Below are 12193 nucleotides of genomic sequence, written 5' to 3'. Positions count from 1 at the left end.
ACAAAGGTTCTGATATTGGAGCAGCTCCAGTGAGGGGACAAGAATCGTGTCCCCAAATGAGGCCCTAACAATCACTTATATGACTCTCTTCCGGTAGACACTGCTAGAGCTAAAGGGCCTAACCCAGCATTCTGGACCTCTCAGGACAGCACAGGGCATCTGAGATGGACCGTGGAGACATTAGTCCTGCCAGCTCCGATCAGCATTATGTGAAGTCATTGGGCGGCATCGGCAGCAGTCATCAGAAAGCGGATCTGGGTGGGGAGTAGGGGCAGTACTGGACTCCAGTGCTTTAAATCTTTAGGTCCACAGTGGCTGAGGAGGTTGTTGGAGCCTGTGATATGGCTCAGAGCATGCCCAAATGTCTGCAAACTGGATTGCCACTGGATTCAAGCAAGCCGGGCTGAAGAGGGCTGGAATGCCAGAAACCAGTCCTCGGAAGCTTGTTTCCGGTCCAGGGAAGACATGGCTTGGCAGTTTGGGCTGGACTGTTTCCATGAGGCACAGGGTCAGACTGATTTGCATATGGCCGTGTCTGAACTGGGGTGGCAGAGTGGGCTAAAGAACGGTGATGGATTAAACCCAGATCTTTTGACTGGGTGTGAGTGTTTGATTGATTCAGATACTCCGTCCATCACCACCCCCTTTTGTACCGCTTTTGGCCACCATAAGTGTGGCAGGGTATTCTCAGACTTGAGTCCCTTGCTCACTTTGCCACTGGATTCAAGCAAGCTGGGCTGAAGACGGCTATAATGCCAGAAACCGGTCCTCGCAAGCTTGTTTCCGGTCCAGAGAAGACATGGATTGGCAGTTCGGGCTGGACTGTTCCCATGAGGCACAGGGTCAGACTGATTTGCATATTGCCCTGTCTGAACTGGGGTGGCAGAGTGGGCTAAAGAACGGTGATGGATTAAACCCAGATCTTTTGACTGGGTGTGAGTGTTTGATTGCTTCAGATGCTCCGTCCATCACCACCCCCTTTTGTACCGCTTTTGGCCACCATAAGTGTGGCAGGGTATGCTCAGACGTGAGTCCCTTGATCACTTTGCCACTGGATTCAAGCAAGCCGGGCTGAAGACGGCTGGAATGCCAGAAACCGGTCCTCGGAAGCTTGTTTCCGGTCCAGGGAAGCCATGGCTTGGCAGTTTGGGCTGGACTGTTCCCATGAGGCACAGGGTCAGACTGATTTGCATATGGCCATGTCTGAACTGGGGTCGCAGAGTGGGCTAAAGAACGGAGATGGATTAAACCCAGATCTTTTGACTGGGTGTGAGTGTTTGATTGATTCAGATGCTCCGTCCATCACCACCCCCTTTTGTACCGCTTTTGGCCACCATAAGTGTGGCAGGGTATGCTCAGACATGAGTCCCTTGCTCACTTTGCCACTGGATTCAAGCAAGCCGGGCTGAAGACGGCTGGAATGCCAGAAACCGGTCCTCAGAAGCTTGTTTCCGGTCCAGGGAAGACATGGCTTGGCAGTTCGGGCTGGACTGTTCCCATGAGTCACAGGGTCTGACTGATTTGCATATGGCCATGTCTGAAATGGGGTGGCAGAGTGGGCTAAAGAACTGTGATGGATTAAACCCAGATCTTTTGACTGGGTGTGAGTGTTTGATTGATTCAGATGCTCCGTCCATCACCACCCCTTTTTGTACCGCTTTTGGCCACCATAAGTGTGGAATGGTATGCTCAGACGTGAGTCCCTTGCTCACTTTGCCACTGGATTCAAGCAAGCTGGGCTGAAGATGGCTGGACGGTCCAGGGAAGACATGGCTTTGCAGTTCGGGCTGGATTGTTCCCATGAGGCACAGGGTCAGACTGATTTGCATATGGCCATGTCTGAACTGGGATTGCAGAGTGGGCTAAAGAACGGTGATGGATTAAACCCAGATCTTTTGACTGGGTGTGAGTGTTTGATTGATTCAGATGCTCCGTTCATCACCACCCCCTTTTGTACCACTTTTGGCCACCATAAGTGTAGCAGGGTATGCTCAGACGTGAGTCCCTTGCTCATTTTGCCACTGGATTCAAGCAAGCCGGGCTGAAGATGGCTGGAATGCCAGAAACTGGTCCTCGAAAGCTTGTTTCCGGTCCAGGGAAGACATGGCTTGGCAGTTCGGGCTGGACTGTTCCCATGAGGCACAGGGTCAGACTGATTTGCATATGGCCATGTCTGAACTGGGGTGGCAGAGTGGGCTAAAGAACGGTGATGGATTAAACCCAGATCTTTTGACTGGGTGTGAGTGTTTGATTGATTCAGATGCTCCGTCCATCACCACCCTCTTTTGCACCGCTTTTGGCTACCATAAGTTTGGCAGGGTATGCTCAGACGGGAGTCCCTTGCTCACTTTGCCACTGGATTCAAGCAAGCCGGGCTGAAGACGGCTGGAATGCCAGAAACCGGTCCTCGGAAGCTTGTTTCCGGTCCAGGGAAGACATGGCTTGGCAGTTCGGGCTGGACTGTTCCCATGAGTAAAAGTTACTTCTGTGATGTATTAATTATATCCTACATGATTGTAATAATAAATGCTATCAGATTTTGAATATTGCAAGCTTTATTGTTCATGTTGTTTGTCAATGAATAATGATACATGTCTGTGGTGAACGTCTTTACGAAGAAATACAGAATATCTATGAATAATTGCGCCAACTCGGACCATTTTCCAGACACTGGAGCATCACGATGCTGGACCCATGAGGCATTCCTTTATGCCGTGATGCTGTCTGACCTCCGCTTTAACTGTGCCTGCCTGCCCCAAGGGGTTGAGTGCACCGGGCGCTGTGGTATATCCCCGCCTGTGCTGGTGATCGTCTGGAGGATCTCTCCCCCCACGCAGAGTCCTGGCTGTATTGGGAGGCCGCTCTGCCATCGCGGTTCGTCGATGACACGGTAATCCTGTGTTAGAGCTATGTTGCGACTTGGTAGCGGCAACGTCTAATCCTTCGGGTATGGTGGTAATACACCTTCCCTGTCTAGTGGCTCGGACTCTGCTTCTTCCTCCCGGACATGGACGAGCTCCCAGATAGCGGTCCGACCTCACATTGCTGATTGTGCTGAAGATCACACATCGGTCTTACAGTGAGTTCTCAAGCCCCCCCCCTTGTCTTAGACTGTCTCCGTGCATGTCCCGCAGGCCTAATCCTGGACCTCTACGGAGTGTTGAGAACATTCATTGACCTCCCGGAGAGATCATGCCTCCCGAGTCTGCTGCTGCTATGGTCGCAAAGAACTCCTGTCCGGCCTGTCGCTATCTCTGTCTTTAAGCTACGACGGAGGCATATGGGTGAATTGTGTTGATGGACTTTCTTTTGCACAATTATTATAATACCACCGAATTTGTCAACAATCACCATCAATTTTATCCCTCTTCTCCTCCCTCCTGATGCTCTAATCGATCGTGGAAAGGGTAAAAGGACTCGCTCCCTCTCTCTACATCGGTGGCCATCTTGGAACGAAATCTAGACTCAAATGGGATTGACCCATCTTCCCACTTTTTAATATGTTGTGCAACTCATTCACTGAACTTACATTTAAGATCTGGCCCTAATCCAGGCCACTGTTATCTTGTCAGTAACAAACTGTAATTTGTGTTAATTTGTCACTCTTGAGTGCTCTCATATTGAACTACTTCACTTTACCCTCTTTTTTATATGTGAAATTTAAAATGGTATTCTACCTTTTTACTCTCTGATTCTTACCCCTAAAACATACTTGTGGTAGCTCTACAAGTCAGCCCTCCTCCTCTATTGCCCCCCATAACTCCATTATGCAAACTACTCCTAAGCTTACTCTCTGTCATTTTAATCTACCTCTTTGATTCTACTCATCCTGCCACATTTTTGTATCGCTTTGTTCGCCCTAAGGTGGCAGGGTATGCTCAGACGTGAGTCCCTTGCTCACTTGGCCACTGGATTCAAGATAGCCTGGCTGATGAGGATTATGAATCCGAAACCGGTCCCAGGATGCTTGTTTCCGGTCCAGGGAAGACATGGCTTGGCAGTTCGGGCTGGACTGTTCCCATGAGGCACGGGGTCAGACTGATTTGCATATGGCCATGTCTGAACTGGGGTGTCTGAGTGAGCTATAGAATGGTGATGGATTAAACCCAGATCAGTTGACTGGGGGGGATTGTTTGATTGGCTCAAACGCTCCTTCCATCAGCCCCTTTTGTATCGCTTTATTCTTAGAAATCTACCTTAGTTAGCCTTAATGTGGTCTTAACGGTGGTTTGAATGGCTCTAATCATTATTCATTAATGCTCTGTATGCTTTCGTATGAATCTACCTTATTTAGCCTTTTTGCGGTCTAATTCTTATTATTAATCTTTAATTTACTTGCAGTTATATTTTCTTACTACACGGTATATTCTTATTGAAATGTGATATTTTCTGAAATTTGTATTCTCTATTTTTGGACATTCAACGCCACTTGTACTCTCTCCTGCCTTTTCTTCATGTATTCCTTCCACTCCTGCTTTCCACTGACTTTTATCCTTCTTATCCCCTTCAATTCTACTCTCCCCCTTCCTCTTCCCTTCACTTTTTCTCAACTTTTTATCCCGTTTCTTACTCTCCCCATCCCCCCTAATTTTAGTCTGTGTGTACCGCCTTTTCCTTCTGATTCCTCCCCCCTCTCCCACCATCCCTCCTCTCTTACAGCCTCTCAATCTTACCAACTTATTGCATGACCCACCTCTTCACGTTGTGTAGTCCACATCTCCCTGATATTCCCCTGCCCCTCTTTCCTCTCCCTCCTTTTCCCACCACACACATCCGCCTCATCCCTATCCAACCTCCTGCTCATCTCCCCCATCCCTCTGATTCATAGTGCAGCCTCATCATGCCTCCCCTCAACAATACTCCCTGACACCGGACACACGTATTTCCAGCCACGGCCCTACCTCCTGGTCCATCCTTTACCCCTCAACCCTCTCCAAAAATGGTAAGAAAAACTTCAAGCACAAACTTCTTATCTCCCACCACAAAACATTATTCGATGACAACTACCATATTATTAAAACGAACTACATCTTCTTCACCAAACGCCCTTCAAAATGGAAAAGCATCTTTCTCAAACTTCTTCCTGTCACTTAGCCAAAGGTGCTCTCATCACACTTCATCATCTTAAAAAAATCAAACCCTTTATTCCTGCTGATGACTTTAAGACAGTTGTACAAGCTTTGGTCCTGTAAAAAATTAATTACGGTAACGCCATGCTAGATAGAACTCCTAAAATCCACCTAGCCCCTCTCAAATCGATCCTTAACCATGCCGCCAGGCTAATCTCTGACTGCAAACGCTTTGATCACATCTCTCCCTTTCTCAAAAACCTGAAATGGCTTCAGATCGAAGGCAGATCTACCTACAAGACTGCTTGCATCCCTCACAAAGCCCTCCCCCAAAATACCCCTTCCTGCCTCTCGGACAAACTCCACAAAGGAGGTTGCTCTAGAACTTTGAGGAGCACCGACGCACTTATACTAGTCCCTCCCTTACGCAAAAAGAAATCACCAAAATCTCGTTCTTTCTCTGGTAATGCGCCCACCATCTGGAATGCCCTTCCCAAAGATTTACGTTGTGGTAACTAGGACGGCGCATCGATTTGTGCTAACTAGATTGAGAGCTGGTATTGCTCATGCTTTGGTGGCTTTTCCACATCAAAAAAAGCACCCGGTTGGCCCTTGTCCCTGCGATGGGCATTCTAAACAAAGCACCATGCACTTTATGCTGATCTGTTCGTTGTTTCAACATGTAAGGAATGCATACTTGAAACCAATATTTATTAGGTATGGTATTCGTACTGTGGAGGATGCAATGTGTATATTATACAATAGGGACTGCCCTTTTATATGTTTTTATGCTGCAAGTTTTATCTGTAAATCTATGGCTTTTAGGAAAAGTATGATTTTTTAAACATTACTGCTACTTATTGCATTTTACCTTGTTGCATTTTGCTATGTGCTTTTATGGTCATCAATTGTTATGAACCGAATAAAGCTTCATGAAATGAAATGACGTTGCAATCCCTCCTACGACTGCTTCAAGAAAGACCTCAAGATGCTCCTTCTCAACAAATACTGGGGTTCTAATTTATTGTTTCATTGTTTATTACATTTTTTTTCTCCCGAACGGTTATCATCTTCTCCCTTGCTCTTCCTTTGTTTCTCCCTTCCCAGCAACCGCCTTCCCCCCTTTCCCCTTATTTTTATTAGTTACTTCTTTATTACATCTCTCTCCCGCTCCCCCTTTCCGCTCTTACTCTGCAGTCGCTTCTCCCATCCAGTTCCCCTTTCTCAATCTGCTATTTTCCTCTCTGGTCTACCTATATTAGTACTCTTTCCCAAACTTTCCAAAGTGCCCTGCCTCATTACCTAACTGTATTATTATTCTGTTTTGTAACTATGTTGTGTCCAATATGTTGTAAAGCGCTCTGATAATCTTGGGTCCAGCCAGCGCTATATAAAACCCTTTAAATAAATAAATAAATACATCTCTCATACAGCACATCCCAAGGGATTGCACTGCACAAGAGCAATACCCTCTGAAATAATGAGACACTATTGAATGCGGTAAGAAGCAGGTGATCAGGAGGGTGATAATCCAGCTTTTCTAACAGTCGCGGTCAACTCTTATGTGTGTCCTGTGCTCTGCACAGCAAGTTACATATTCACCATAGCAGACTCTTTAATTCACAACTTGAAACAGACAGAGCAGACAGCCAGCAACAATACCTGTACCTACATAGTGAACATGTGTGTGTGTGTGTGAGCTATTCGTGAATACAGGTTCTGCCAGGTGAGTTAATAAATGTAAGGCAGACTTTGCAACTCATCTAGGGTGGCAAAGTCCGGTCAGTCTCCTCCAAACTTCTTGTTGGAACCATGTTACCCCCATGTTACCAGGCCGCACTACTGGCCTCACCTCTCACCACTGAGTCACTCATGAATGATCATGGCCATTCGGTTCATGATTGAAAAACCGTTCAGCTGAGCAGCGTCGGTTCGGTTGCACCGTTCACTAAGTGAAGTGTAAGTGAACTTAAACAGAATGTATACATGGCCTAAAAATTAATTGAAGAAGCCTTATAACAGAAGCACATGCCAGGAAGACTGGTTCGTTTCAAATTGCAAGCTTCAGAAAATAACGAAATCTATGAAAATGTTGGGAATATACGAAAATGTATATAATTGATGATGAAAGAGACAAGGCTACGGCAACAATATTTAGCAGTGAACTATAAAGGAAACATATGCCCTAAGCAGAATCGTTATACTGGATTCGTTATACTGAGAATCATATACAGTTAACGCTCATGAGAAATATACAGAATTCCTGAGGAAGGCTTGGCTGAATCGCGTTGAATGGAATTTTGGTTCTGTATACAATCATGAACTACTGTATTGTAATTTAAAGAAATTTGTATCACACTTACTTTTTTGTATTTTATGTATATGCAACAATATATCTGTATGAAAGTTTATTTATTTGATATTTAAAGATAAAAAAGGCAATTAATTCATGAAAAATCCCCCCAAAAATAATAATGCAATAAAAAAGAAAGTGAAAATATATATCAGGTCATCATGTGGTATGAATTATATAATTATTTATTGTCTAATTGATGATTTGAACCATGCACAAAACCCGGTGCTGATCTTTTGTTTCTAACAAATAGTTTCCTTGCCAGGGTTTATCCTTTTAGGTAGGGGCCCCATTTTTCCCTAAACTGGAACCATGGAAACCACAGGATTGTGTTGTTGCTGCTGTACCCCAAGCAGAAATAGAGATGGATCCTATGTATTCTCACTTTACAACATGGGCTGCCAGAGGATTGTAGTGTGATGAACCACAAGGATGGATTGTTTTTTGTAAAGTGATACTGATGGGCTCATCACCAAGGTGAAGTGGTATTTTAAGTACTATGCAAGAATATCCAAGAGCACCAGAGGTGTTAGAATGAAGAGATCAGAGATACAAATAAAAACGTATTTTCTGTCATGAACGTGGTACAGATCATTACAACATTTGCAGAAAAACAACTGAGCATTCTTGGGTTGTGCTAATCAGTTAAATTAACAAGTAAAGTGTTGCAAAAAAATTAAATGATTTCTTGGATAACCTACATAAAATAATGTGGATGATTGACATTTATTTTTGACAAGGAAAAGCTGCAATTATTACTTACCAGTCAGGCCCAGTGTACTTGTTCAAAGCAGACCTCTTTACTCCCACCTTAGCTTTGGTGACACTCACAATTCAACCTAGAACTCAGGCCCTGGAATCAGGTCCAGGTTGCTTTCAACAACTACCAGTGTGTGTATTAATGGCCAATTTGAGATCTTAGGAACTTTGGACCCGGAAGGGCATATTTCTTTCCTAAATGGAGAAAATATTTATGTAGCATCACATCACATCACAAGCTTTATTTCGACACAAGAGTCATAAAAACAACATAAAAATAAGAATAACACAAGAAATTTCAATGACATAAATACAATTGGTCCTGATAAAAACTAAAACTAATAATAATTCATAGCTTTAAAATGCATAGAAAAAGTTTCAAGATGCTTGGGAGGTTGCCAATGTTTAAAAAGAAGATATAAAGTGCTTGTGCTTGATAGTGTTTCCAGCAGTGATGTTAAAAGTTCATTGATTTGGCTGCTGGATGAGGGGTTAAAACTACTACATCTTATTTACAAGTGCTTTTCTTTGTATCAGCCACGTTTGGCCCAAATACTTTGCCATACAACAAGCTATAAGAAGTCCGGTGCCAGTTTTAAGAATATGAAGTGCAGCATGGTGATCCAGGGCTCCAAACTGCCGGCAAAGCAGGCTCAACCTTTTTTCCCGCAGCAGTTTGTATGCTGGACAGGCAAACGGGATGTGTGCAATGCTTTCCACAGGGGCCTAACAACTTGGGCCATCTTTTCTGTTATTGGTGAACCATTTCCCCGTCACTTCCCCTACTGGGAGGGAGCCGTACCTGAAGTGCATATAGAGTATTCTATCTCTCGGCACTTTAATAAAGTCCAGGTAGGGCTCAAAGTATCTACTTTATGTAGCAGCATTGTTAATGACTGATTATTGTCTGTGTGTTTTTCCCACAGGTGAAGCTGTGAAACAGTATAGGCTGAAAGGATGTGTTTCTCAAGATTACTGTGAATTATTTTACCTACCGGCGACCCAAGTCTACAGTTACGATTTACGGTGCTCACCTGCCGAGAAGCTTTGAGACCTCTGACGGAATAACATTCACACCCTAGCTTAGTAATAGTTTGTAGAAACATTCCTAAAGATTTAAAAGTCCCTGAAATGCAGAGTCATATCTTGTGAAGAGGAACAATGTGAGAATGAAGCAGATGAACTCATGTCAGCCTCCCTGGGACACAGAATACAAAGAAGCAATGTGTGTAGTACTGTTCATGCCGCCATGCTGTTTATATACCACCAGCCTTTAAATTCAGCCATATATAGCTCCTGCGTGCCTCAGAGGGAATAAGCTCCATGGTGCATTGACTGACTGAACCCCTGGCACTGCAACCACCCGAAGATACTGGCTAGGGATAAGATAAGATGCTCCTTCTGATAGGATACTAATGCTGACTTAATACTAATGCTGACTTAATGTGTAAACATGGAGGAAACTGAATTCAAGTGTTATCCCTCTATTTGAAATAATATCACCTAAATAATGATGGTTTAGTCTATGTACATCCTGCCAGAGATATAAATACAAATTACATATCAAGTTTCGGTGTTGACATATCATACACAGAGAGTGTACCACCCCGCTGCATGCTTAAACACTAGCTGACTTTGAATTTCAGACTCCTTAAATTATATAACTTCCGTTTTACCACTAAACACAGTTCAATTATAAACAAATATGTACAAGAACCAGATAGAAATGTTTATACTCCTGTCTGAGACGCAGCTGGAAGTTTTGGATCAATAAATTGATATTCAGCCATTGGGGCCTGTTCTTGAGTTCGTCCTCCTTCCTTTCCACATTGAAGACCCTCACTGACCACTCTCGGGAGACTCCCAACTATCTAACCAGCTTCTGTCAGTGAGACCTTAGCATGTGCTCCCAGCCATTTCTGCTTTGTTCCTCTTTCTTAGCCCTAGAGGTGAACACCTCTTTGAAAATAGGATCATGGAAATATCTACCACATTGTCAAAATGGAAGAATGCAGTGCTTTAAGTGTATATCCTCAATTGTAATGTGCTCTTTAATCCAGCAATTGGTGTGCTTTATGCAGTAGCAAAAAAATAATTACATTGAAAAAATATTTAAACTTTAGTTGAAACTGCTGCACCCACTATGGGTCTGTGTTTTTATGGATAGCTAATGGTTGAGTTATCACACACATTTAAAAGCTTTATTCGGTTGAGAATATCAGCCATGCAGCATAACAGTAGTTAAAAAGGTACAAGTAGGAAAATATCAACAATTTCAGTAACTACCTCCGTAGAAAACATCCATAAAAACGACGTACACAAATTAATTATACAATAAGGAAAAAAAGGTAACCTTTCAAGGGTTTAACAAATGTTCCAGCAGCAAAGTCCAGCTATAAACATCATAAAGTGCAAAATACAGGAGATAAAAATGCAACAGGTACAAATTCATTATACAGTTGTAGCAAAAGATAGCCCTTCATAAGTTTAACTGAAATTCCAGTGGCAAAGCCAACATGAATAGACATAAAGTGCAATGTGCAAAATACAAAAATAGTACGCAATCCCTTATACCCTTTAAAGTACAGTCACTAGTTAATGACAATTGATTTCCTAGTATTGATAGCCTTTAATAAAAAAAGATGCTAGGTGGAAACACAGTCCCGGATCCTCCATTCCAATGAGCAGGTTCATGGCATCCTGCACGGATCTAATATTGTACTTTAAAAAGATGGGTTTTAAATAAAAAATCCTAAAATTCAAATAGAATTTACAAAAGAGTAAGATATGGAAGCAACTTTGCTGGGAAGCTCCATCACATGGGCAAGGAGTGGTGGTTCTCTGTTTCATATCAGGAAAAGCTGCCAAATGATGGGCTATTCCTAGTCTTAGGCGTGTCAATACATATCTATGGGAAGCAAAAGTTACGAAAGTTAAATACGGTTGGAAACACTTTATAAGTTCCAGTTGCCGATAAAATATCACTATCGGTGGTTTCTCAGTTACACAGGAACAAGATACCTTTTTCGCCTCCAGAAAAGCAGTTTTGATCTCTGATTTTGATAAAGTATCTGTGAGGCACGGGTCCAAACGTATATCAAAATTAAATAAGCAGGTAAACCAGTAACTAACATACTTAATCCATGGTATTTTGTAGCAACTATCTAACCTTAAGCAGTCTCGAATTAAGGTGTGTGTGAACGCAGTCTCTTTCTTACTCCATATGGATTTCCAGAAGAGGAGGGGGCGCATAGCCACTAAATCTGAGATATATTCTAGACCCACCTCGTTGTGTATTCATTCTGTAGAGGCAAAGGACGGGGCACATAATAAACGTTTAAGGTACAGGTTCTCTTCAATTAATAGGGAATGCTGCTGTCACACACCTGGCCTTGTAAATATCCACCATATCCTTTGGTCTAAGAGTTCCTAATTTAGCTGCAAATCTAAATATTCCATTGGCATTCCTTGACATTTTTGACCTGACATTGGCATGTTCATGAACCCAAGTTCCGAGCCCTGAAAAAGTCACTCCCAAATAACAGAATGAGTTGATCACCTGTACCCTAGAATCATCAATGTAAAAAGGCCTGGACAGTTTGGGGTGCTTACCACATGCCATGATAAATGGTTTTTTTTTATTTATAAGGAGCTTCCTTTTATCAATAAATAATTTAAAATTGTTAATAAGGCGCTGTAAATCAATAGGAGTACGGGAGAGTAAAACCGCATCATCAGCGAATAATAGAATTGGTAATGTTTTCTCAAAAATCATAGGGGAATCTGCTGGGATTAACCTCAGTGCTGAGTCTACGCTATTAATAAATAGTGAAAATAATAATGGGGCCAGCACACATCCTTGACAGATGCTGCGTTTGACATTAGAAAGTGTGGTGCATTCTCCTGATAGTCCGTACCGCACTTTACTGGAGAGTTTCTCATATAATCTTGCTAAAAAGAAAACAATCTCCTTAGGGGCACCCATTTCAATTAAAAGTGGCCACAAGAGGGA

At 43.0% G+C, this 12193-nt stretch overlaps 1 protein-coding gene across 1 annotated transcript in view; it reads left to right on the top strand.

The window, feature by feature from the left end:
• LOC147718131 (phospholipase A2 inhibitor and Ly6/PLAUR domain-containing protein-like) overlaps positions 1-9603 on the top strand; it is a 110906-nt gene extending 101303 nt beyond the window's left edge. Inside the window, exon 5 of the mRNA XM_086919204.1 lies at positions 9108-9603. Within this exon, the coding sequence (XP_086775330.1) occupies positions 9108-9232 (125 nt within the window). The 3' untranslated portion in view covers positions 9233-9603. The remainder of the gene's footprint in view (positions 1-9107) is intronic.
• Positions 9604-12193: the final 2590 nt, after the last annotated feature.

This window comes from Lissotriton vulgaris, chromosome 4_2 (genome assembly GCF_964263255.1).
Source record: "Lissotriton vulgaris chromosome 4_2, aLisVul1.2, whole genome shotgun sequence".
Taxonomy (NCBI): domain Eukaryota; kingdom Metazoa; phylum Chordata; class Amphibia; order Caudata; family Salamandridae; genus Lissotriton; species Lissotriton vulgaris.
The sequence above is the reverse complement of the archived record's forward strand: the minus strand, read 5'-3'. Positions and strand labels throughout refer to the sequence as shown.